The following is a 26291-nucleotide window of genomic DNA, read 5'->3' as shown; positions in this document are numbered from 1 at the left end:
AACACACACCGTATACAGTATATAGCATTTTGCTATATACCCGTATAAGTGTGATTTGTGGTCAGGTCTAGCACTTACGACCCCCCTTTTTCCACTTGAATTACCCGCAACCCCCCCCTAATAAAGATTTAAGCCCCTGATCCCCTCCTGATCACCGCTAGTTAACCCCTACACCCTCTGTCACATCAGCACTAATACAAACGTAATATACTGTGTTTTTGTATATTTGTATTAGTGTCATTGTGATCAGAATTAGCGCAGGCGACTAAGTTTGTGTCCCAAGGAGGTTTAGGGTCCCCGCCACCCGCCCAATAAAGATTTAATCCCCTGATCCCCTCCTGATCACCCCTACACCCCCTGCCACAACGCACACTGTATACAGTATATAGCATTTTCTATATACCCGTATAAGTGTGACTTGTGACCAGGTTTAGCGCTTGCCACCGTTCCTTTTATCCTTAGGATACCCGCCAGTCCCTTCCAATAAAGATTTAAACCCCTGATCCCCCCCTGATCACATCCCGTTAACCCCTACACCCTCTGTCACATTAGAACTAATACACACATAATATACTGTTTTTACTGTATTTTGTATTGGTGTCATTGTGACTTGAGGTTGCGCTAGCTAGCTAGTTTCTTTCCCAAAGGAGGTTTAGGGTCCCCGCCACCCCCCCCCCCCCCAGATCCCCGGCGCATAGTTTAGAAGTAACCCCTTGATTGCCACACACGCACGCACGCACATACACTTCCATTTCTAGTATAGTGTTTGAACAGATCAATATCTGATCTGATCAGAACTATACTAGCGCCCCCATAGTTTAGGGTTCCCAAAACGCGGTGTTTGCACGATCAGTACTGATTCCGGCCAGCACCTGCGTTTAACCCTTTCACCCAGGCAAGTGTAGTAATCAATAGATTACTGTCACTTGCAAAAAAACACAAGACCCAAAACCGCTGTGTTAGCAGAGTCAGGCCTGATCCCTGCTAGCATTAGCAGTTTTTTTTTGTAGCGCTTGAAATAATCTTCGACAACCAGGTGCTTTTATTACCTGTGAGTCGCATCACTGTACGGGTAAATTTAGTTACCAAAATGACCAAACGTTCGTACAGGGATGAAGAGCTTATCAGTTATATGCTGACCGAGTCATCTGATAGCGAAGGGGAAGCTACAATGACCGAATTAGTGTCAGTATATGAACCTGATGACGGCAGCGGCTCCCTGACAGATAGCTCCGACGACAGATGGGTCCCTGTTAGACCCAGGCGTACCCGACCCCATTCTGAAGTTGTTGAGATGCAGGAATCGCAGGGTGCTCGTATGGAGCAGAGTGTGGGTACTAGTGCCGCTCATCCTTCTGGCGACCTGGCAAGCGCCAGCGGCCTAGTACAACCTGGACCTAGTACAACCAGCACTGCAGTAAGACCTGGTGACGTGGCGAGTTCCCTAAGTGCAGTTGAAGCTGGTGCGGTGGCTAGCACAAGTAGTGGCCCGCAGCCACCGCGTATTCGAAGACAGGCCCGTAGAGCCCATAGTGCCCTCCCTGATGCGCTGGCATTTCCTAATTGGCAACCCACTGATACTACAGCGCCAGTACTTCCCCCCCCATTCACCGCCCAACCTGGAATCCACGTGGGGACAGCTGGTTTTACGCCCCTGAACTTTGAGCTGTTCTTCACGGAAGATCTTTACAGATCTATTGTGGATCAATCAAATTTATATGCACAACAGTTCATCGCCGCCAACCCAAATTCACACCTTGCCAGACAATTCGGCTGGAAACCTATAACGGTTTCCGAATTTAAGATCTTTCTGGGCCTTTCCCTCCACATGGGCATAACTAAACAGAGTGAATTGCAGGCTATATTGGTCCACTAGCCCAGTTCACCATATGCGCATGTACTCTGCCTCTATGTCCAGGACGAGATACGAGCAAATTCTGCGATTTATGCATTTCAGCGACAATGAAATCTGTCGTCCTCGGGGAGACCCTGCATACGATCGGCTCCACAAAATTCGGCCCCTCACAGACCACTTCAATCAGCGGTTTGCAGCCTTGTTTACCCCCGAACAAGTTGTCTGCGTTGACGAGTCCCTGATTAAATTTACTGGCCGCCTTGCTATGAAACAGTACCTCCCCAGCAAGCGTGCCAAGTACGGGGTCAAACTGTATAAATTGTGTGACAGGGCCACAGGCTATACAGTTAGTTTCCGGGTCTATGAGGGAAAAGATAGCTGTGTGGAGCCCCCCAACTGCCCAGACTACATAGGGAGCAGCGGTAAGATCGTTTGGGACTTGGTGTCACCCTTATCCGGAAAGGGGTACCATTTGTACGTGAACTTTTACACAAGCGTGCCACTATTTAGTCACCTTCTCGATTTACAAATTGGCGCATGTGGCACTGTGCGACCTAATCGCCAGGGCTTCCCCCAACGGCTTGTAGATTCCCGTCTTAGTCGGGGGGCGAGAGCCTGCTTGAAAACGGACAAATTGCTTGCGGTGAAGTGGAAGGATACACGGGATGTTTATGTTCTGTCCTCCCTTCACCCAGACACGACGATCCAAATTCCTACGGCAACTGGCGTTATGGAGAAACCCCTCTGTGTCCACGAATATAACCTTAATATGGGAGGGGTGGACCTTAACGACCAGCTTTTGGCGCCGTATTTAGTTGCCCGTAAAGCCAGACGCTGGTACAAAAAAAGTGTCTGTTTACCTATACCAATTGGCTATGCTGAACGCCTTTGTCCTATATAGGGCGTCAGGACGAACTGGATCTTTCCGGGAATTCCAGGAAGAGATCATCCTTGCCTACCTGTACCCAGGAGGCATGCCTGCCCAACTTCCCCTTCCAGATGCAGTGAGCCGGCTGCATGAGAGGCATTTTTCACATGTCCTCCCGAGTACCCCTACCCAAAGATGGCCCCAAAGAAGATGTCGTGTCTGTAGCAAGCGCGGATTTAGGCGTGACACCCGTTATTGTCCCAAATGTCCTGACCAACCTGGTCTCTGCATCGGGGAATGTTTTGAGCGCTACCATACACTAGTGGATTATTAGCGTAGGGTACAGCACGACAGTGTAGGGCACATAAACACAGGGTCTCGAAGGATGTTGGATGTCCATCGACATTTTGAGAGACCCAAGCTGGAAGAGAAGATCGCAGTCCCTCCCAAATCAAGAAATAAAGGAACAGTTAGAAAGAAAAATAAAAGGATCCAAAAACTGTTGTGGTGTCAGTAATTTTATATGTCCTTCTACTCCTTCCTACTATACTTTTTTCAATGTCCTTTGTTTGTTTTTTCATTCTTTTGTGACCTGTTTCTCTTGCAGGTACTCGTCAGCTACCACGCATTGATTTTATATATTCTGACACAAACAGCGTTTGCGCTCAGCATATATGGATACCTTTGCTGATAGCAGCTGTGGTGATTTTCTGATTTCAGAACTGCAGTTAAAATCCTATTTTGGTATACGTGGATAGCGCCGTATATACCCATCATTAAATTCAGTGGGTGGTTGTTTGGGCGGTTAATGATGAAGATCCAAAAACTGTTGTTGTCAGTCATTTTATATGTCCTTCTACTCCTTCCTACTATACTTTTTTTAATGTCCTTTGTTTGTTTTTTCATTCTTTTGTGACCTGTTTCTCTTGCAGGTACTCGTCGGCTACCACGCATTGATTTTATATATTCTGACACAAACAGCGTTTGCGCTCAGCATATATGGATACCTTTGCTGATAGCAGCTGTGGTGATTTTCTGATTTCAGCACTGCAGTTAAAAATGGATTTTTGTAAAATCTTACCGTAAAATCCTTTTCTCTTAGCTCATTGACAGACGTAGTCCTCGGTGATACAGCACCTTCGGGTTATGTTGCCTCCACAGGAGTAGGACTAGACAGGAAATAAAATGCTCTGGCCACACCCTAGGGGCAGTCCCAGAGGGTATATCCTCTCTCTCTCTGCCTCAGCAAATCAGTTATGTCATAAAAGCAGTCTTTAGAGAATTTAACCCAACCCAACTCAAAAAAACAGAGGGGCGGGGACTACGTCTGTCAATGAGCTAAGAGAAAAGGATTTTACGGTAAGATTTTACAAAAATCCATTTTTCTCTATCGCTCATTGACAGACGTAGTCCTCGGTGATACAGCACCTTCGGGAAGTCCCAGAGCAGTATCACAAATGAGGGGTGGGAAAATGGAAATCAAATCCAAATCTAGAAGGCCCAACCGGTGCCAAATAGAAGTTTACAATGCTCATCCTTAATGATGAGACTCAACAAAAAAATTTTCAAACAGAAAAAAACCCTCGAGGTAGACCACCGGTCTCCTCAAATTGCGGCCTGCAAAACCTTGCGGCCAAATGAGGCATCCGCCGATGCCATCACATCAATTTTATAAAATTTTGTAAAGGTATGTACCGACGACCAGGTGGCCGCTTTACATACCTGGACCACTGACGCCTGATGGCGATAGGCCCAGGAAGTACTGAGCGCTCGAGTGAAGTGCGCCCTAACAGGGAACGGAGGATTCCGACCCTTAATAGAATAAGCCTGTACCACCGTCTGACTGATCCATGTAGATATGGTCGCGGCAGACACAAGAAACCCCCTTCAAGGGCTATCCGTGATCACAAAAAGTGAGTCTGTCTTACGAAAACCACTTTAGGAAGGAAGGATGGATTCGGAAGAAGAACCACCTTATCCCTATGAATCACCAGATCTGGGGAACGACAGGATAATGCGGCCAGTTCTGACACCCTGCGTACAGAAGTAATGGCCACCAAGAAGGCCACCTTCTGGGAATGTAAGCAAGGGAATCTCCCTAATATCTTCAAAGAGAAGTTTCTGAAGAACCGACCACACTAAATTAAGATACCAGGCGGTAAGGGTGCGCACACTGGCGGAGCCAGATGTCGCACCCCCTGGATGAAATTCCGCACCAAGGAATGATTAGCCAAAGGTTTCTTGAAAGAAGATTGCTAACGCCGAAAACCTGACCCTTGATCGTGCTCAAGGATAGTTTCTGCTCAACCCCTTGTTGCAGACAGACCAAAATTCGGGTCACCGAATAGGTCTGTGGGGGAAATCCAATAGATTCACACCATGCAATATAAGACTTCCATGTGCTGGAAGTCGCTTTCCTTGCTTTAACTGGAGGTAGGAATAACTGAAGCTGACACTCCCTTGTCCTTCAGTACCTGGGTCTCAATGGCCAGGCCATTAAGCCAGCGACTGTAAAGCAAGATGGAAGATCGGTCCCTGAGACCGCAAATCCTCCCTGAGAGGAAGTCTCCAAGGAGCGTCCACGACTAGCCTCGCCAAGTCGGCGTACCAGGCTTGACGAGGTCAATCCAGAATTTCCAGAATAACTGGAATTCCCTCCACCTCTATCCTGCGAAGAAGTTCCCGCAGCAACTTGAGAGGATGGAAGGCATGCCGTAGCTGATACTGCCCCCACGGGGCGATCAGCGTTTCTGCTGCGTCCGCTAGAGGATCGTGGCGCGAACTACAAACCTCCGCACCTTCCTGTTAGGCCAAGGTGCCAACAGATCCACATCCGGGATGTCCCAATGAAGGGACAGCTAGGGAAAAAACCTCTGGATGAAGAGGCCATATGCGATTGGATCCGAATCGGGCTGCTCTAGAGCTGCTCGATCCAGTAAATCAGACAAAATCTGATCGCTCTCAGTTCCGATACCCTTATTGGTAATCTGGATACTATCGGAAGAAATGACTTCCCCTGGTTGAGCATCGGAGACTTCCTGGTCCGCTCGCTCAACCGGATCCGATTGTCCAGGGAATCGGAATTCTGATTCCATTAAAAAAGAATCTCCTTCAGGACTTTAAGAAGGCCACCATCAGTCCCAGCCAATTGACGGACAGCAACATCCGAATCGTTGACTGAACCTTCTGGAGTTTCCCAGCAAGGAGAAACTGTCTTGCCCAGGATGTATCCAACCTTAGGCCCAGATAGTTCAGTCTCCTGGTGGGAACCAGGGATGATCTTTGGGAAAGCGAAAAAACGCTGATGCCCTGCGATGATGGGGATATAAAGATAGGCATCCTATATGTCTATGGACGCCAGGAAATCTCTTTTATGCAGGGAGGCCACCACTGTACGGATGGACTCTATTTCTTCCCAAGTCCAGATTTGGACGCACCTTGCCCTCTTTCCTGGGCATTGTGAATAGGTTCGAATAGAACCCCTGAAACCGTTCAATGTTAGAAGGGCAGAATCGCACCGGTGGAAGTGATCGAAACTCGATCCTGTGTCCTCCAGAAACCGGTGAAGACATCCCCCCCACCCCAGAGATGGGTAGGGGCGCATCAGGCTATATTCTTCAGGCTTGGCTGAGCCGGACTCTTTGTTTACCCGACCAGCGCCCTTTGAAACCCCTCTAAAGGGGCTTTGGAGGGTTTCGCCTTATCGCCCGCCCTCGCGGAACGAACAACTCTATATGAGCAGAAAAGGAAGGTCCTCGTTAGTTACGAGGTCTTTTTATCCTAACAGTCTGTGGCAAGACAGCAGGTGGTACCGTCTATCCTATAAAGAGGAATTCCTCAAACGGATAGCACCTAGCCATGCGTTTGGAAATAACAGGGGTTCGTTTCAAAACGACCCCATTTGGGTAAAGGAAAATCCTTCGCCCTTTTGGTAGGCTAACAAGTACCAAAAAGGAATCTCAGTCTCAGCTACCTCTGCCGGTGTAACCTCAAGACTAAAGGTTTCCCGGATGGACACAACTAGTGCATCCACCACTCTTGTGCTATGGCGGAGGCAGAAACGTGCTCCTCACTGCTGAGGAGATATTACCTGAGACAACAGCCCCCTAAGAGGGACCTGCAACTGCATTGACCAGTTCCGAATCCGTATCTGAAGTATCTGATAAACAATAGGGGTAGGCGGGGGTCGCTACTTGACCCCCGTCCCTGACAGGCCACCTCCACCCGGGATACCAAAGACTCCAAAATTGCCGATAATGCATTAAAAACAAGTGGGGTACTGGAGGGTCCTGCGGCCACCTTGAGGGGATCAGGTGGGGATACCTATGCGGCAGGGTCAATGATTATACAAGACACTTGCCAGCGACAAAAAATGACAAAGTAAAAAAAAAAAAAAAAACTTTTTTTTTTTTTGTGTCCCCCAGTCGCAACAGCGCCCCTCAGTGTTACCTGCCTTTTGGACCCCACAGAGAGAGAGACAGACCCCAAGGCTCATCCCTGATGCACAGAAGTTTTCATCAGCTTGCTCAGTGCTTGTCTTGTTACAGACAGGAAGTCTTTGGCCCTATTTCCTGGGTAAAAGAGGCGGCTCCGCCCCTTAACACGCCTGCCGGCTCCTCCCCCTGGCTCCATGAGGTGTTTGAGTCACCTCAAACATGGCCGCCCCCATGCTGGAGACACGAGGCTACACCAAAATGGCGGCCTCGTGCGATCTACCAGACAATGGCGGCGGCCTGCACAGAATAGCGGCATGTCTGCAGAAGGATCTCGGCCTCACAACCCTTCACCCTCATGGTGGTCAGCGTGGTCGGAGATACCGGACCCTAGCGGGCCGTATGCGGTCCGCTGCTTAGCTGGAGGAATGATCTGGAATGCAGTATACATGTATAGACATCGCCCTGTGGCTACTGACAGGTAGGATACCTTATACTATCACAGTAAAGTTCTAGTACTGCCACTGACTACAATCATTTACACATCTTTACAATTAGATTGTCAGCTCCCAAACCAAGCCTCCTGGCTTCTTGTACACAAAAATCACACTCAATTAGGGGGATCTGTGACATGTTGTAGGATAGAGGGGAACCCATCCTTACCATTACAGAGAGGGGCCCGCGTTCACCACAAGACCCGTCAGGGGGAAAGGGGGAACATACTACTCACCATACCGGAACCAGGCGGGCGCCAACTCCTGACAGTACCCCTCTCCACCGAGGTAGGAGGGCTGTCGACCAATACGGACGCCGTGACTCATGGTCTTTGGCGTTTCAGCGAGACGTTTAACTCGCAGGGTCAGTCCCCGTCCAGTGGGACTATGTCGCGGCCGACCCAGCGCGGAGCTATGGCCTGCACGTGCTCGTAGGCTGAACTGGGGTGACCACTGGATCTCAACATCCCGCCCGTCGCCCAGTTCAGCTTTCTTGCTTGAAGATCTCACAGGAACACTGGAGAAAAAAAGCGGTCTTAAAAAATTCTTTTCTAAGAAAAAAATCCTGCCAGGACCGAAGATCCCAGCAAGGTATCTAGGTCCTTACTCCTAACTAGACAGAAAAAAACTGATTTGCTGAGGCAGAGAGAGAGAGGATATACCCTCTGGGACTGCCCCTAGGGTGTGGCCAGAGCATTTTATTTCCTGTCTAGTCCTACTCCTGTGGAGGCAACATAACCCGAAGGTGCTGTATCACCGAGGACTACGTCTGTCAATGAGCGATAGAGAAAATCCTATTTTGGTATACGTGGATAGTGTCGTGTATACCCATCATTAAATTCAGTGGGTGGTTGTTTGAAAGGTTAATGATGAGTAATACTACGCATTATTCCTGTGCTGATTTCTGATAGGTTCTCTTTTTTTCCGTTCAGCCCACAGGCTGCATGAAAAAAAAAAAAACCTATATGCCAAACAAGGACCAGCAATGTACTGGTACGTTGCTGGACTTTGAGTGGTTATACCAGGATGATGCCTGCAGATTTAGGCATCATCTTGGTATCGTTTTTTACAGCCAGCGGTCGGCTTACATGTAAAAGCAATTCTAGCAGGTAATTGGCCGCTAGACTGCTTTTACATGCAGTGGAAAATCTGTGCGCAAATACCGTGTGACAAAAAAAATTGCAACATCCACCATTTTATTCTATAGGGCCTCTGCTTTAAAAAAATATATAATGTTTGGGGGTTCAAAGTAATTTTCTAGTAAAAAAAAAATATTTTTTCATGTAAACAAAAAGGCACAGAAAAGGCTTGGTTTTCAAGTGGTTAGAAGAGTGGGTGATGTGTGGATAAGATTGAGCATAAAATGCCGGGACTGTTCAAACACCCCCCTAATGACCCCTTTTTGAAAAGTAGACACCCAAAGCTTTTTTCTGAGAGGCATGGTGAGTCCATGGAGTATTTTATATTTTGCCACAAGTTTCAGGAAAATTATTATTTTTTTTTTTTTGTTGTTTTTTTACAGAAAGTTGTCACTAAATGATATATTGCTCATGCATGCCATTAGAATATGTGAAATGACACCCCAAAATACATTCTTTTGCTTCTCCTGAGTACAGGGATACCACATGTGTGAGACTTTTTGGGAGCCTAGCTGTGTACGCGCCCCCGAAAACCAATCCACATCTTCAGGTTTTCTAATGGCGTAAATTGCTGATTTTACCCCTGACTACCTGTCACAGTTTCAGAGGCCCTGAAATTTCAAGATGGCACAAAACCCCCCGAAATGACCCCATTTTGCAAAGTAGACACTCCAAGCTACTGGCTGAGAAGTATGGTGAGTCCATGGAATAGTTTATATTTTGCCACAAGTTTCGGGGAAAAAAACATTTTTTATTTTTTTTAATTTTTTTACACAAAGTTGTCAGTAAATGATATATTGCTCACACAGGCCATGGGTATATGTGAAATGACACCCCAAAATACATTCTGCTGCTTCTCTTGAGTATAGGGATACCCCATGTGTGAGACTTTTTTGCAGTCTAGCCGAGTACAGGACACCGAAAACCAATGCGCACCTTTAGGCTTTCTAAGGGCGTAAATTGTTGATCTCACTCCTTACTACCTATCACACTTTTGAAGTCCATAAAAAGCCAAAATTGCACAAACCCCCCCCAAATGACCCCATTTTGCAAAGTAGACACTCCAATCTATTTGCTGAGAGGCATGGTGAGTATTTTGAAGCTCTAATTTTTTTTGGAAAATGAAGAAAAAACAGGAAAATGCATTTTTTTTTCCTCTTTTTTCAATTTCCAAAACTTTGTGACAAAAAGTGAGATCTGCAAAAGACTCAACATGCCTCTCTGCAAATAGCTCAGGGTGTCTACTTTCCGAAAAGGGGTCATTTGGGGGGGGGGGGTTGTGCTGTTTTGGCATTTCATGGCCTCCAAAACTGTGATAGTTAGTCAGGAGTGAAATCAACAATTTACGCCCTTGGAAAGCCTGAAGGCGATGATTGGTTTTCGGTGTCCTGTACTCGGCTAGACTGCAAAAAAGTCTCACACATGGGGTATCCCTATACTCAAGAGAAGCAGCAGAATGTATTTTGGGGTGTCATTTCACATATACCCATGGCATGTGTGAGCAATATTTCATTTACTGACAACTTTGTGAAAAAAAGAAAAAAAAAAATATTATATATATATATATATATATATATATATATATATATATATATATATAATATTTTTTTTTTTTTCCCGGAACTTGTGGCAAAATATAAAATATTCCATGGACTCACCATGCCTCTCAGCAAATAGCTTGGGGTGTCTACTTTCCAAAATGGGGTCATTTGGGGGGGGGGGGGGGGGGGGGGTTGTGCTATCTTGGAATTTTAGGGCCTCCGAAACTGTGACAGGTAGTGCAGAGGTGACATGCACAATTTACGCCATTAGAAAACCTGGGAGTGTTGATTGGTTTTCGCGGTCCTGTACACAGCTAGGCCCCCAAAAACTCTCACACATGGGGCATCCCCATACTCAGGAGAAGTGGCAGAATGTATTTTGGGGTGTAATTCCACATATACCCATGTCATGTGTGAGAATTTTATCTTTTAGTGACAACGTTGTGTAAAAAAAAATAAAAAAAAAAATAGTAATATTCCCAAAACTTGTGGTAAAATATAAAATATTCCATGGACTCACCATGCCTCTCAGCAAACAGCTTGGGGTGTCTACTTTCCAAAATGGGGTCATTTGGGGGGGTTTTGTGGTATCTTGACATTTCAGGGCCTCCTAAACCGTTAGAGGTAGTGAGAAAATGCAATGAAAAATGTACGCCCTTTGAAATTCTGATGGTGGGGATTTGTTTTTGTGGTCCCGTACACAGCTAGGCTCCCAAAAAGTCCCACATATGTGGTATTCCTGTACTCAGGAGAAGCAGCAGAATATATTTTGGGGTGTAATTACACATATACCCATGGCATGTGTGAGCAATATATCATTTCAATGACAACTTTGTGTAAAAAAAAAAAAAAAAAAAAAATTTTTAGTCATTTTTCAAACACCTGTGACAAAAAAAATGAAATATTCAATGAGCTCAACATGCCTCTCAGAACATTCCTTAGGATGTCTACTTTCCAAAAAGTGGTAGTTTGGGGGGGTTTTGTACTGCCCTGCCATTTTAGCACTTCATGAAATGAGATAGGCAGTCAAAAATTAAAGCTGCGTAAATTTCTGTATTTACACCATAGTTTGTAGACGCTATAACTTTTGCGCAAACCAATAAAAATACGCTCATTGAATTTTTTTTTGTCAAAGACATGTAGCTAAATATATTTTGGCCAAAAAAAAAAATACATAAATTGAGTATATTGGATATTTTTTAAAAGACAAAGTTGAAAATGTCATTTTTTTGCAAAATTTTTGCTCTTTTTTTATTAATATCGCAAAAAATAAAAAGCGCAGAGGTGATCAAATACCACCAAAAGAAAGCTCTGTTTGTGGGAAAAAAAGGACGTAAATTTCGTTTGGGTACCACATTGCATGACCGCACAATTGTCAGTTAAAGTCACGCAGTGCCGAGTCGTAAAATACCCCCTGGTCGGAATGGGGGTAAAATCTTCCGGGGCTTAAGTGGTTAAGTTGTCTAACCGGAGTTCAGTTTAAGCAAAATACCTAAATGCAGTTATGGGAAAGTGTAAAAACAGAGGTTACTCACCTTCCTACATTTAATCAGATGATAAGGAAAACGACACGCTCTTATTTGGTGGTTAGAATCATAAGGGCACTGCAGAAGTCTGAACGGATCATGTGGATCTAAAAACAACAAAAGAAAATCTATAAAAAGCGTTATCTTAAATGGACAACTCATTCCATCACTTTTCAGCCATTTTAAATCATCCTCCACCTGTTTAAAAAAAAAAAAAAAAAAAAACGGTTTACGTTGTGCTCTAATAATCATGTATATTCAGAGAATCTTTATTGTTGTATGGCCACTTATCTGTAAAGGCGTACAAAACCGCACATCGCAGAAAGCTCCTTTTCACCCATGGCCGAGGCTCATGAGCTGCATAACAGTGCTAACTTGCATCCGGAGGTAATAGATAGTAATGTCTCGGTAAAAATGTCTAAAACCAAGAAGGAAGCGGGGCAACAAAAAGCTGAGGAAAGATATGTGTTACAAAAGAGGGTGAGCGAGGTCTTAGTACACTGCTTTGGGGTGCATGAGGCCATATAGTGTAAATTGCAGGCATGATTCCATACCTTGAATACACAACTGCTGTATGCAGCTGACTACAGTAATGATTGACTGTATACAAGTTTACACCACTAGTTGTGAAAACCCAAACATACTTTTTTCTTTAAAGGAAATTCTATTAGTGCTTAAAGAAAATAGAACGGAAGCAATGCACAACGTACCACAATGATGTACATGTGTAACCCACACATTTAAGGCTGCATGCCCCTAGTTATAGGCTGTCTACCAAGGGTTGCGCAACCATATGCATACACAGGTTTATACAAGTAGTGGCATAAACTCATGTGCAGCCTTATACAGTCATTTTTTACTGTGGTTGACTGCTTGTGACAGCTGTGTATCCCAGGTGCAGAAATTCACCCACAGTATTTTATATATGTGCACATGACAAATTTTTTCTCTAGCTGTGTTTAGTTTAGGAAAAAGTTTAGCAACAATGATGATGCAATGAGGACTTTTTTGGTACAGAAGCAAAAGAGAAAAATGTGTGACTTCCCTGTAAATTCCATGTTGGGACTACAGTACAGATCACAGGCTGCATTTTATTAGACCCTGGGTTGTAGGCTTGTACATTTGTGTGATTCCTCCATGATGTAAACACAGCCATCCGTCCTCCTCGGATGATCACAGAGCCCATGTGATCCTGCTATATAGGATCGCATGTCTCTGTGTTCATCTCACAAGCCCCCCCCCCCACCCCCCTCAGTTAGAATCGCTCCCCTAGGCTTATATTTAACCCCTTGATCACCAACAATGTTAACCCCTTCCCTGCCAGTGCCATTATTACAGTAACAGTGCATATTTTTAGCACTGATTACTGTAGTAATGTCACTGGTACCCCCAAAAGTGTCAGTAAGGGGTCCGATCTGTCCGCCCAAAATGTTGCAGTCCCGAGAAAAAAAAAAAAGCAGATCGCCGCCATTACTAGTAAAACACACACACACACACTATATATATATATATATATATATATATATATATATATATATATATATATATATAATTTTTGTTAAAACTTACCGTAAAAATTCTTTTCTCAGTCATTTGACAGACTTTCCAAGTACTCCTCACTATTGGGAAATGGTGCCCTCTGCAGGAACAGGCTAGGCAGTGAAAACTACATTAAAAGCTTTTACTTAGACACACCTTAGGGGGCTGTCCCTCTAGACATTACCCTCAGACACTCAGAGCTACTATTCAGTTTTGTAGCAAGCAGTACAGGAAGACAACCAACCCCAAGATAAAGGGGTGGGGGCTGCGTCTGTCAGAGGACTCCGAGAAAAGAATTTTAAGGTAAGTTCTTACAAAAATTCTATTTTCTATTAAGTCCTATGACAGACGCAGCCCTTCCAAGTATTCTTCACTATTGGGATGTCCCAAAGCAGTGCAAGTGTGAGGGGTGGGAAAAGACGCAACCAACAGAACAGTAACGTGCCAACAAGGCCAGAAAACAAAACGTGGCAAACAGCTCACCAACAGGAGCTAACCCCAGAACAAAAATTCACCCCAAGAAGAGAAAAAACATGCCTCGTCAACAAACCGCAGCATGTAAAACTGTGCGGCCAAAGGAAGCATCCGAGGATGCCATCACGTCAATCTTGTAGAATTTTGTAAAACTGTGCACAGACGACCAGGTCGCCGCTTTGCACACCTGAGCCACGGAAACCTGAAGGCGAAAAGCCAAAGAGGCACTCACCGCTCTAGTAGAATATGTCCTCACAGGGAAAGGAGGCACCTGACCCTTCAGTGAACAGGCCTGAACAATAGTCTGTCGGATACACCTCGAAATGGTAGCAGCGGACGCAGCCCAACGCTTACAAGGTCCCTCAGGAAGGATAAACGGAATCAGACTACTTAAAAAGATTCCGTGGCCGACAGGTAAACCCTAATCGCCCAAACCACATCCAATAATTGCAAGACAAATGCCTTGGGATGCTTGGGTTGCGCACAAGGCGAAGGCAAAATAATATCTTCATTGAGGTGGAAGGCAGAAACCAACTTAGGTAGAAAAGACTGGTTGGGTTGCAGAACAACCGTATCCCTATGAACAACCAGAGAAGGGGAACGGCAGGGCAGAGCCGCCAATTCAGACACTCTGCGAGCAGAAGTGGTAGCCACCAGAAAAGGCAACTTTCTGGGACAACACAGGCAGAGATAGTTCTCTGATATGTTCAAAAGGAAGGACGCAAAACGGACATAACCAAATTCAGGTCCCACAGAGACAAAGAAGCCCTCCGCGGGGGAGCCAGATGACGCACCCCTAAAATAAAGGTGCAAATAAGGGAAGTAGTTGCCAAGGGACGCTGAAAGAAAATGGCCAAGGCCGACACTTGACCTTTAATCGTGCCCAGAGCCAAACGCTGTTCCACAACTTTCTGTAGGAAGGCCGAGACCCTCACCACCGAAAAGGAGCGAGGATGTAACCTTGGCGATCCACACCAGGCAATGTACGCCTTCCAGGTATGAGAAATCTTCCTGGAGGTAGCCTTCCGAGCTTTCCGCAAGGTATGAATGACAGCATCAGAGAGACCTCTGTCTCTCAACACCTGGCCTTCAACCGCCAAGCCGTGAAAGCCAGAGACTGTAAGGCAAGATGGAAGATCGGCCCATGAGACAGCAGATCTTCCCTCAAGCCTGTGTTCGGTTCTGTGCTGGTTTCTCAGACGGTTACGGACTGGATTAAGGTGCTTAGGCGCAACTTGGTGGCTGAGTCGGCCCCGACTCTTATTGAGCTCACGGACCAAATGGCCCAGGCCATGGTACACCTGTGTGGCGTGGCCTTGAGCGAGGCTCCCCTGGTCGCAAGGTTGTCTGCGGTGGGGATTGCACTCCGCCGCATGGTGTGGCTAAAGAGCTGGTCGGCTGGCCATGCCTCAAAAAGGGCCGTGTCTGATATCCCCTATTTGGGGGGGGGTGCCTTTTTGGGGACTCTTTGGATGAGATTGTACCCTCCTACCCCAATCCGGAAAGGGTAAAGCACCCAGCGCTCGGCGGGGTCCCTCCTTCAAGGCGCATCGGGGGCTTTTTCGTGCCTCAGGGGCGCAGAAAAAAGGTAAACCGTTCAGAGCCTCCGGTGAGGACAAGAAGGTTTGGTCAGGTGGGTCCGAGCATAGCCAGTGCGGTTCAAAGGATGATTCCTCCTCCGCGTGAAGGGACACCCTCACCCTCTTCGGGGGTGGGGGGACATCTGCTTCGCCTTCCGGACCCTGGGCGTTTCCGGTTCAGGACTCATGGGTTCTTGTCCGTATCACGGTCTCACCTGGTGGACAGGTTCTTTCCACCATGTCTCCGGGATCATTTTGCCCTCTCAGTCTTCTGATTCAGAGCCTGATTTTGGTTGCCATGGACACTGCGCTCCCTGAGAGGTCCCTGTCCTCAGATTCACACGGTGAGGAGGATGAGTCCTTCTCCGCTGCAGCGCGGGAACGCACGTTAGTTGACACACTTGTTCGCTCCATCAGGGAGACTTTAAACATTGCTGATGTGCCCACCCAGTCAGGTAAGTGGGTTTCCTTCGGGTCCCGCAAATCCCAGAAGTCAGGTCAGGTTTTCCCCTGCCCCAAGGAATTTCACGATATCGTGAACAAACAGTGGCGACACGTTATGCATGTGCTGGCGGTGCCTAAGCGGTTTCAACGCCGCTATCCCTTTGCGGACCCAGTTTCCAATCGCTGGACCGTGTCACCTAAGGTGGACCACACTGTTTCCAGGTTCAATAAATCCACGGTGGTGCCCGTGGAGGACTCCCCGGGGTTTACAGACCCAATGGATAGGCGCGTGGAGTTACTTTCCCGCCACATATGGAGTAGGGAAGCAGGGTCCGTCCAGACCGGCCAGGGGGGACCTCACAGAGACCGCAGCTCTGAACATCCCCAGGAGTGGGCCCACATCACCACCCCCCAAGATGGCTGTCCCAAGACAAAGGGGGGGTAGTATCACTCACCATACCATGGACCGCGAGCTGCGCTAAGATACAGGTCACCTCCCACCCTGAGTGGGGTGCTGTCAGCCAAAGAAGGGACGCTGCAACACAGCAGTCCAGGGTTGATGCGTCCCGGCAAAGAAATTTCTCCGCAGGCTCGTCCCCATCCGTCGGGGCAACGTCGTGGCGAGGCCTGGGCGGACCACAACCTGCACACGCTCGTAGGCAAGGCTGGGGTACCATAAGGATCTAGATTATCCAGTGTGAAGCCAAGCCCGGCTGTCGCTTGTAGTTCTCCAGGAAGATTCCCCTTGACTAGCTAGCGCTCGTGAGTGAAAATAAAATAAAAACTTTTTCGAAGAAAGATTCAAAACTGAGACAGGAGTTCCAGCAGGGTATCCTAGTCCTACTCCTGAGCTAGGCAGCAAGAAACTGAATGGTAGCTCTGAGTGTCTGAGGGTACTGTCTAGAGGGACAGCCCCTAAGGTGTGTCTAAGTAAAAGCTTTTAATGAAGTTTTCATTACTTAGCCTGCTTCTGCAGAGGGTGTCATTGCCCAATAGTGAAGAATACTTGGAAGGGCTGAGTCTGTCAGACGACGCAAGAGAAAAATGAATTTTTGTAAAATCTTACTGTAAAATTCCTTTCTCTGAGTCCTCCGACAGTCGCCGCCCACTCATACAGTCTTCACCAGTGGGGATGTCCCAAAGCAGTGTAGACATGGAGGGGTGGGAAACGCAACCGTCACAAAAGGCAACGCAGCACCCACATCAGAGAAAGGAACCTTACATGAAAAGCAAGGGAACCTTCTGGGCAACAAAAAAGCTCAACAGGAGCAACAACCCAGGAAAGCAAATAACCAAGGGGGTAAACAACCCCAACAGCCAGGGACCCGCACAAAACCAGGGCCCCCTGCGGTACTGCCGCACAGAGAACTTTGCGGCCAAAGGAGGCATCAGCTGATGCCAGAACATCAATTTTGTAGAATTTGGAAAAGGTGTGCACTGACGACCAAGTCGCAGCCTTGCACACCTGGGCCACCGCGGCCTGATGCCGGAAGGCCCAGGACGCACTCACCGATCTGGTAGAGTGCGCCTTGACAGGGAAGGGTGGTACCCGTTCCTTCAACGAATAGGCCTGTACAATTGTCTGTCTAATCCATTTTGCAATGGTCACTGCAGACGCAGCCATACCCTTCTGAGGTCCCTCAGGAAGGACAAAGAGAATCCGATTTTCGAAAGGATTCAGTCGACAGGAAACCCTGATCGCCCTGGCAACATCCAAAGAATGCAGGGCAACCTCCTTAGGATGCTAGGATTCGCACAGAGCGAAGGTAAAACAATGTCCTCATTGAGGTGAAAATCCGAAACCACCTTTGGAAGAAAGGACGGGTTAGGTCGCAAGACCACCTTATCCCTATGAACCACCAGGTAAGGGGAGCGACAAGACAACGCCGCCAACTCCGACACTCTGCGAGCAGAAGTGATCACCACAAGAAAGGCAACCTTTTTAGACAGCAGAGGTAAAGAAATTTCCCTGATTTTTTCAAACAGGGAGCGCTGTAACACGGACAGAACCAAGTTCAAATCCCATGGAGGTAAGGGCTCCCTTCTAGGAGGGGCCAAGTGACGCACACCTTGAACAAAAGTGCAAATCAAAGAATGAGACGCCACAGGGCGCTGGAAAAGAACAGCCAGTGCAGATACCTGGCCCTCAATCATGGCCAACGCAAGGCGCTGGTCCACACCAGACTGGAGGAAAGCCAACACTCTTGCCACCGAGTATGAACGAGGAGAGAAACCCTTGGACTCACACCAGGCAAAATAAGCTTTCCATGTACGGTAATAAATCTTACCAGACGAGGCTTTTCTAGCCTTGATTAAAGTAGGAATGACCTCTGAGGAGAGACCCCTGTCTCTTAGGACCTGGCTTTCAACAGCCATGCTGTTAAAGCCAGAGACTGTAAAGCAGGATGGAAGATCGGTCCCTGAGACAGGAGATCTTCTCGCATCGGCAGCCGCCATAGAGGCTCGACAGCCAGGTGAACGATGTCCGCATACCAGGACTGGCGTGGCCAGTCCAGCGCCACCAGAATCCCCAAAGTTTGTTCTGAGGCCAACCTGCGAAGGAACCTGGACAACAACTGACTCGGAGGAAAGGCATATATCAGATGATACTGATGCCAAGGCACCACCAGCGCATCTGAGGCGTCTGCCAGAGGATCGCGCGTTCTTGCCACAAACCTTTCCACCTTGTGGTTTAGCTGAGACGCGAACAGATCCACATCCGGGGAACCCCACTTCGCACACAGCATTTGAAATACCTCCGGGTGCAGGGACAATTCCCCCTGGTCCAGGGTCTGGCGGCTCAGATAATTGGTCTGCCAATTCTCAACACCCGGAATATGAACTGCTGATATCACAGGGACATGAGTCTCGGCCCAAGACAGAATACTAGTCACCTCCTGGGCCGCTCGGGCACTCCTGGTGCTCCCTTGGTGATTGATGTAAGCCACCGCAGTGGCATTGTCCGTCTGCACACGTACAGGACGGCCCTGAAGACGATCCGACCAATGGAGCAGGCACAGCCTGATCGCTCTCAATTCCAATATGTTTATCGGAAGGAAGGATTCCTCCTCCGACCAAGTGCTGGCATCGGTTGTAATCACCGTCCACAGTAATGGCCGGAAGGATTTTCCTTCTGACACAGCCGGGGACTGAAGCCACCACAAGAGATCCATTCTGGTCTAGCGACTCAGACACTCTCAGGTCCAAGGACTGAGGTAGTCTGTCCCACCCAGCCAGGATCTCCGCTTGGAGAGATCGTGTGTGAAACTGTGCAAATGGTATCGCCTCGAAGGCTGACACCATCAACCCCATGGATCGCATACAGGTCCTGAGGGACGAGGATTCGTTGTCCCCTAGGGACCCGACCTCGGACTGCAGGGTTCGGAGCTTGTCCTCCGGTAAAAACCCCTTTTTGCTTGAGCAGAGTCCAGAACCATTCCCAAATACGGGAGACGAACCGAAGGAGACAAGGTCGACTTCTGAACGTTGATGGTCCAACCGAATTCCTGGAGCGTCTGGACCGTAGTGGACAGATCGCGTAACAGGCTCTGGCTGGCACTCGGATCTTAACAGGAGATCATCCAGATAACCCAAGACCGCAATGCCCTGTGCCCGCAACAGGCCCAAAATAGGCGCCAACACCTGGTAAAGACCCTTGGAGCCGAAGCGAGACCGAAAGGCAACGCCACAAACTGATAATTATCCTCCACGATAGCGAATCAGAGGTACCTCTGATGATCCTCGAAAATGGGGATGTGCAGATACGCATCCTTCAGATCGATAGAGGCCAGGAATTCTCCTGGACTCAGGGAGGCCACCACCGAGCGGAGCGATTCCATGCGGAATGTTCGAACGCGCATGAAGCGGTACAGAGCTTTCAAGTCCAGAATCGGACGTACCTTGCCCTCCTTTCTGGGCACAGTGAACAGATTCGGGTAAAACCCCCGAAATCTGTCCCGATGAGGCACCGGAACGATTACCCCCTGGGCGGGGAGATCCTGTACTGCTTGATGCAGGTCTTGTAACCGCCCTGGGGTCAAATGAAGATTTGAGGGAAAGAATCTGTCCGCCGCCCGTGAAAGAAATTTGATCTTGTACCCTGATCAAATGATTTCCTGAACCCACCTGTCCGGAATTTGGAACAGCCAAGGTTGGAGGAAACCACACAAACGTCCCCCCACCCCTGAAATGGATGAGGGTGCCCCTTCAGGCAGAGGCGGACTGAGCCGCCGCACCCGCTTGGCCGGATTTTGGTTTTCCGGCCCAGGGCTTTCTGTGGCCACCCTGGCCCTTGAAGGGTTTTCCCTTCTTCTGCGCCTTGAAGGCACGAAAGGACCCCTGATTTGGTTTAAAGGAAGGGCCCCGCTTTCCACGGAAAAACTTACCCTTAGGATTCTGGGGCAGCAGAGTGCTCTTGCCCCCAGTGACTCCTTTAACCAATTCATCCAGGGAATCCCCAAAAAGGCGAGACCCCGGCATAGGGAATGTCAGCCACCGTTTTTCTGGATTTTTGGTCAGCCGACCAGCTTTTCAACCAGATCAGTCGACTGTTAATCACCGCGACACTGGACAGGCGCGCAGCCAACGGGGCCTCATTTAAGGCCGCATCGCACAAATACATGACCCCTTGATAGATCTGGTCCACCATCTCCAAGGTAGTAGGGGGGGGGGGGGCAGAATCAGCCACGAGGGTGCGTTTGAGCACCTTGGTCCAATCCACCACAGCCTGAGCCACCATGACAAAAATAGGTTTTAGCATGGAACCTGCCACCATGTAAGCATGGCAGGCAAGTGATTCCAGCCTCTTATCCGTAGGATCCCGAAATACCGGAGAATCTTCGGTGGGAACCAGAGTAGCCTTGTTCAATCTGGCTACAGTGTCATACACTTGAGGAGGCACACACCAGCGCGACACCGTAGTAGATGCAAAAGGGTAGAGAAGTTGAAACTTTTTAGGCACCGTGAAGGTGTGTTTCAAACAGCGCCATTGCTCATTCACTGTGTGATGAAACTCAGCGAGGCAAGGAAAAACCTGCGCCGTCTTGCGGGTCCTGTGTGTACCAAAGGAGGACACAATGCCCGGAGGATTGGGCTCATCCTCCAAATGTAGTGTTTCTTTAATGGCAAGAATCAGCGCATCCATAGCTGCGCGTTCCTCGGGCGTCCCCGGGGGGATTCATCCACCCCTGCAACCTCCGCCTCCCCCTCAGTCTCTTGGGGGTCCTGAGAAGAGCGAGACCCTGAAAGGGGCACGCTACCTACAGCAACCATGTCACATTCAGAATCAGAAGAAAAGGAAATCCTAGGCCTTTTTCTAGCAGCACATTCAGTCATCAGCACATCCATTTTGGACACCAAAGTCGCCACAACAGCAGCCAAATTAGTCAGGGTAGAGGATTCAGAGGAACTTGAATCCCCCACCAAAGCTGGAGGGAATTTGCTGTCCTGGGATTCCATTGCAAAAAAAGTTTTGGTTTTTTTTTTTGTAAGGTACAGGCCCTTTAAGCGTGCCGCAGACCCCCGCAGCACACCGCTACAATGACTGTGGAACAGAGACCCCCCGCAGGGACAAACTGAAAGCCAGGAAGATTGCACAAGGGAGGAAAAGAAGGACAGCAGAACAGAGCCCCACAAGTGTGTTACCACTGCAGTCGGTCGCTCCTGAGTGAAAGAAGGAAGTGATGTCACCACCAGAGACTGAACAGAGGCTGCAGGCTAAGGAAAAATGGTTGCCTATAGAGAGTAATGGGAGGCTTCGATAAAATGGCCGCCGACATGTGCTCGGAACGATCGTTTGCCACACACAAGATGGTGCCGCAAGGCGCCAAAATACACTACATACCATGCTGTATAAGCGCCCATAGTGAAGCCAGACATGCTGCCCACACCTAAAATGCCGGACCGGTGGTTTTTAACCCCGCAGCGGTCGCATGTCTGTACCTCCAAGCACCCTAAAGTGACACAGGAGAGGGACCCCTAAAACCCAACACAGCGCTGGCTGTGAGAGAAAAAACCCCCGCAGGGACCGGGATCAGGGAGCCCAAAACGCAGACATAGGGGACACCACAGACAACACAGGACTGCCAGCCCCAGACAGAGGCCCCACACAGAGTGTACTTACCTGAACTCGATGGTGTGGGGTGCCTCATATCAAACGGGAAACCGCCCACCCTCAGATGGCAGGGGGTGCCGTCAGCTAAAAAATGCAGGACACCAGTAGTGCACGGACGAACCGTGCATGTGTCCAGTGAGGTAGCCACCTCACAGGCTGCATCTCTGAGGACAGGTATGGGTCGTTTGCGAAGCTAGGGCGAACACATAGCCTGCTAAACGCTCGATGGCGGGCTGGGATTCCATCTGACCCTCTGTCCTGGAGAACCAGGACGATCAGTCCGATTCCCAGCTACGCAAACTCAGTTGTATGCAAAGAAAAAATTACATTTTCAGAAAATAAATCATAAAATAGAAGGCGGCTGAGACTGTAGCCCCAGCACAGGGAAGCCTATCTACTCCTTGACTAGGCAGAAGACAAACTGAGTTGGGATGGCTGATTGCAGGGGGGTATTGGACCAGTGGGACAGCCCCCATGGGTGTGTCTATGTAAATGCTTTTGTTTTAACAAGTCTTATGCCTTGCCTAGCTACTCCTGTGGAGAGGAAGTCAATACCCCATTGGTGAAGACTGTATGAGTGGGCGGAGACAGTCGGAGGACGCAAGAAAAATCCTATTTTCTCTTTCGTTCATCGACGGACACATCGCTTTGTAAATCATAACTACTGGGATGTCCAAAAGCAGTGCCAAAAGGAAAATGAGGGGTGGGGAAAACAACCCAAGGCAAAACATAAGAGTCCCAACCAGGACACAGGAGCCTTAACCAGGACACAGGAAACAGCAGCCTGCGAAACTTTGCGGCCAAAAGAAGCATCCGCAGATGCCAAAGTATCTACTTTGTAGAATTTGGTGAAAGCATGCACCGACGACCAAGTGGCCGCCTTACAAACTTCAGAAACTGACGCTTGAGGACGGAAGGCGCAAGAAGTACTCAGAGCCCGAGTAGAATGTGCCGTGACACGGAAAGGACTGTCTGATCCATCTGGAAATGGTAGCCGAAGAAGCAGCCAGCCCTTTCCTTGGTCCTTGTGTAAGCACAAAGAGCCTGACCTCCGAAAGGACTCCGTAGCTGCCAGATACACCCAAACTGCTCGAACCACATTCAAGGTATGCAAGGAAAATTCCTTGGGATGAGCCGGCTTGGGACACAAGGAAGGCAACACAATGTCCTCATTCAAACAGAGGTCAGACAACTTTGGGCCAGAATGACAGACAGGGACAAAGAACCACTTAATCCCTATGGAGCACTAAATAGGGAGTACGACAGGATAGTGCGGGCCGAGGTAATAGCCACCAAAAATGGCACCTTCTGGGACAATGTAGGCAATGGAATCTCCTGAATATTCTCAAATGGAGGTTTCTGGAGAAACGAGATCACTAATTTTAAATCCCATTGCGGCAAAAGAGACAGTACAGGTGGAGCCACATGTCGAACCCTCTGAATACAGGTACGAACTAAAGAGTGGGTGGCTGGGGGGGGGGGGGGGGTCGCTGAACAAAGATTGCCAAGGCAGACACCTGGCCCTTGATGGTGGTACTCAAAGCCAGCTTCTGCTCAACACCCTGTTAACGAAAGGCTAAGATCCAAGCCACAGAAAAGGATAGAGGATGAGCGCCAATCAACTCACAGAAAGAAATGTACACTTTCCACGTACAATGGTATATCTTGCTGGACGTTGACTTCCTCGCCTTCACTATAGTAGGGATCACTGATCCAGATAAACCTCTATCCCTCAGTACCTGGCTTTCAATAGCCAAGCCATTAAAACCAGCGACTGTAAAGCAGGATGGTAGATCAGCCCTTGGGATAACTGGTCTTCTTTGAGAGGTAGCCCCCAAGGGACATTTACAGCCACCAGAATTGGAAGATCTTTGGCCTGGATTCCTGGCAGGAACCGCGGAAGAAGCTTGACGTCTGCGGCATCTACTAAAGGAACCCATGACCTTGTCACGAACTTCCTGTGGAGCTGAACCTGCTAAAGAAGCTGCATTTAGGACTGTGCAAAATAGGCTTTATATATATATATATATATATATATATATATATATATATATATATATATACACACATATATACACATACATATACATACATATACATACATACACAGTGCCTTGCGAAAGTATTCGGCCCCTTGAACTTTGCGACCTTTTGCCACATTTCAGGCTTCAAACAAAGATATAAAACTGTAATTTTTTGTGAAGAATCAACAAGTGGGACACAATCATGAAGTGGAACGAAATTTATTGGATATTTCAAACTTTGTTAACAAATAAAAAATTTAAAAATCGGGCGTGCAAAATTATTCAGCCCCTTTACTTTCAGTGCAGCAAATGCTCTCCAGAAGTTCAGTGAGGATCTCTGAATGATCCAATGTTTACCTAAATGACTAATGATGATAAATAGAATCCACCTGTGTGTATGCACCTGCACTGTGATAGTCTCAGAGGTCCGTTTAAAGCGCAGAGAGCATCATGAAGAACAAGGAACACACCAGGCAGGTCCGAGATACTGTTGTGGAGAAGTTTAAAGCCGGATTTGGATACAAAAAGATTTCCCAAGCTTTAAACATCCCAAGGAGCACTGTGCAAGCGATAATACTGAAATGGAAGGAATGTCAGACCACTGCAAATCTATGAAGACCTGGCCGTCCCTCTAAACTTTCAGCTCATACAAGGAGAAGACTGATCAGAGATGCAGCCAAGAGGCCCATGATCACTCTGGATGAACTGCAGAGATCTACAGCTGAGGCGGGAGACTCTGTCCATAGGACAACAATCAGTCGTATACTGCACAAATCTGGCCTTTATGGAAGAGTGGCAAGAAGAAAGCCATTTCTTAAAGATATCCATAAAAAGTGTTGTTTAAAGTTTGCCACAAGCCACCTGGGAGACACACCAAACATGTGGAAGAAGGTGCTCTGGTCAGATGAAACCAAAATCGAACTTATTGGCAACAATGCAAAACATTATGTTTGGCGTAAAAGCAACACAGCTCATCACCCTGAACACACCATCCCCACTGTCAAACATGGTGGTGTCAGCATCATGGTTTGGGCCTACTTTTCTTCAGCAGGGACAGGGAAGATGGTTAAAATTGATGGGAAGATGGATGGAGCCAAATACAGGACCATTCTGGAAGAAAACCTGATGGAGCCTGCAAAAGACCTGAGACTGTGACGGAGATTTGTCTTCCAACAAGACAATGATCCAAAACATAAAGCAAAATCTACAATGGAATGGTTCACAAAAATGGATTTTTGTAAAATCTTACCGTAAAATCCTTTTCTCTTAGCTCATTGACAGACGTAGTCCTCGGTGATACAGCACCTTCGGGTTATGTTGCCTCCACAGGAGTAGGACTAGACAGGAAATGAAAAATGCTCTGGCCACACCCCAGGGGCAGTCCCCGAGGGTATATCCTCTCTCTCTCCGCCACAGCAAATCAGTTCTGTCACAAAAGCAGTGCTTAGAGAATTTAACCCAACCCAACTCAAAAACAGAGGGGCGGGTACTACGTCTGTCAATGAGCTAAGAGAAAAGGATTTTACGGTAAGATTTTACAAAAATCCATTTTTCTCTATCGCTCATTGACAGACGTAGTCCTCGGTGATACAGCACCTTCGGGAAGTCCCAGAGCAGTATCACAAATGAGGGGTGGGAAAATGGAAATCAAATCCAAATCTAGAAGGCCCAACCGGTGCCAAATAGAAGTTTACAATGCTCATCCTTAATGATGAGACTCAACAAAAAAATTTTCAAACAGAAAAAAACCCTCGAGGTAGACCACCGGTCTCCTCAAATTGCGGCCTGCAAAACCTTGCGGCCAAATGAGGCATCCGCCAATGCCATCACATCAATTTTATAAAATTTTGTAAAGGTATGTACCACTGACGCCTGATGGCGAAAGGCCCAGGAAGTATTGAGCGCTCGAGTGAAGTGCGCCCTAACAGGGAACGGAGGATTCCGACCCTTAATAGAATAAGCCTGTACCACCGTCTGACTGATCCATGTAGATATGGTCGCGGCAGACACAGGCAACCCCCTTCAAGGGCTATCCGTGATCACAAAAAGTGAGTCCGTCTTACGAAAACCACTTTAGGAAGGAAGGATGGATTCGGAAGAAGAACCACCTTATCCCTATGAACCACCAGATCTGGGGAACGACAGGATAATGCGGCCAGTTCTGACACCCTGCGTACAGAAGTAATGGCCACCAAGAAGGCCACCTTCTGGGAATGTAAGCAAGGGAATCTCCCCAATATCTTCAAAGGGAAGTTTCTGAAG

General features: G+C 47.8%; 1 protein-coding gene across 1 annotated transcript in view; it reads right to left on the bottom strand.

Annotated features, from left to right (window-relative positions):
• LOC309548200 (gametocyte-specific factor 1-like) overlaps nucleotides 1-26291 on the bottom strand; it is a gene marked incomplete at its 3' end in the record, with an annotated part of 388446 nt that overhangs the window by 230763 nt on the left and 131392 nt on the right. Inside the window, exon 4 of the mRNA XM_082248155.1 lies at nucleotides 11866-11963. Coding sequence (XP_082104281.1) covers nucleotides 11866-11963 — 98 coding nt within the window. The remainder of the gene's footprint in view (nucleotides 1-11865; nucleotides 11964-26291) is intronic.

Source organism: Pelophylax lessonae (genome assembly GCF_965119305.1).
Source record: "Pelophylax lessonae genome assembly, chromosome: 2".
In the NCBI taxonomy this organism is placed as follows: domain Eukaryota; kingdom Metazoa; phylum Chordata; class Amphibia; order Anura; family Ranidae; genus Pelophylax; species Pelophylax lessonae.
This window is presented reverse-complemented; position numbering and strand designations above follow the sequence as displayed.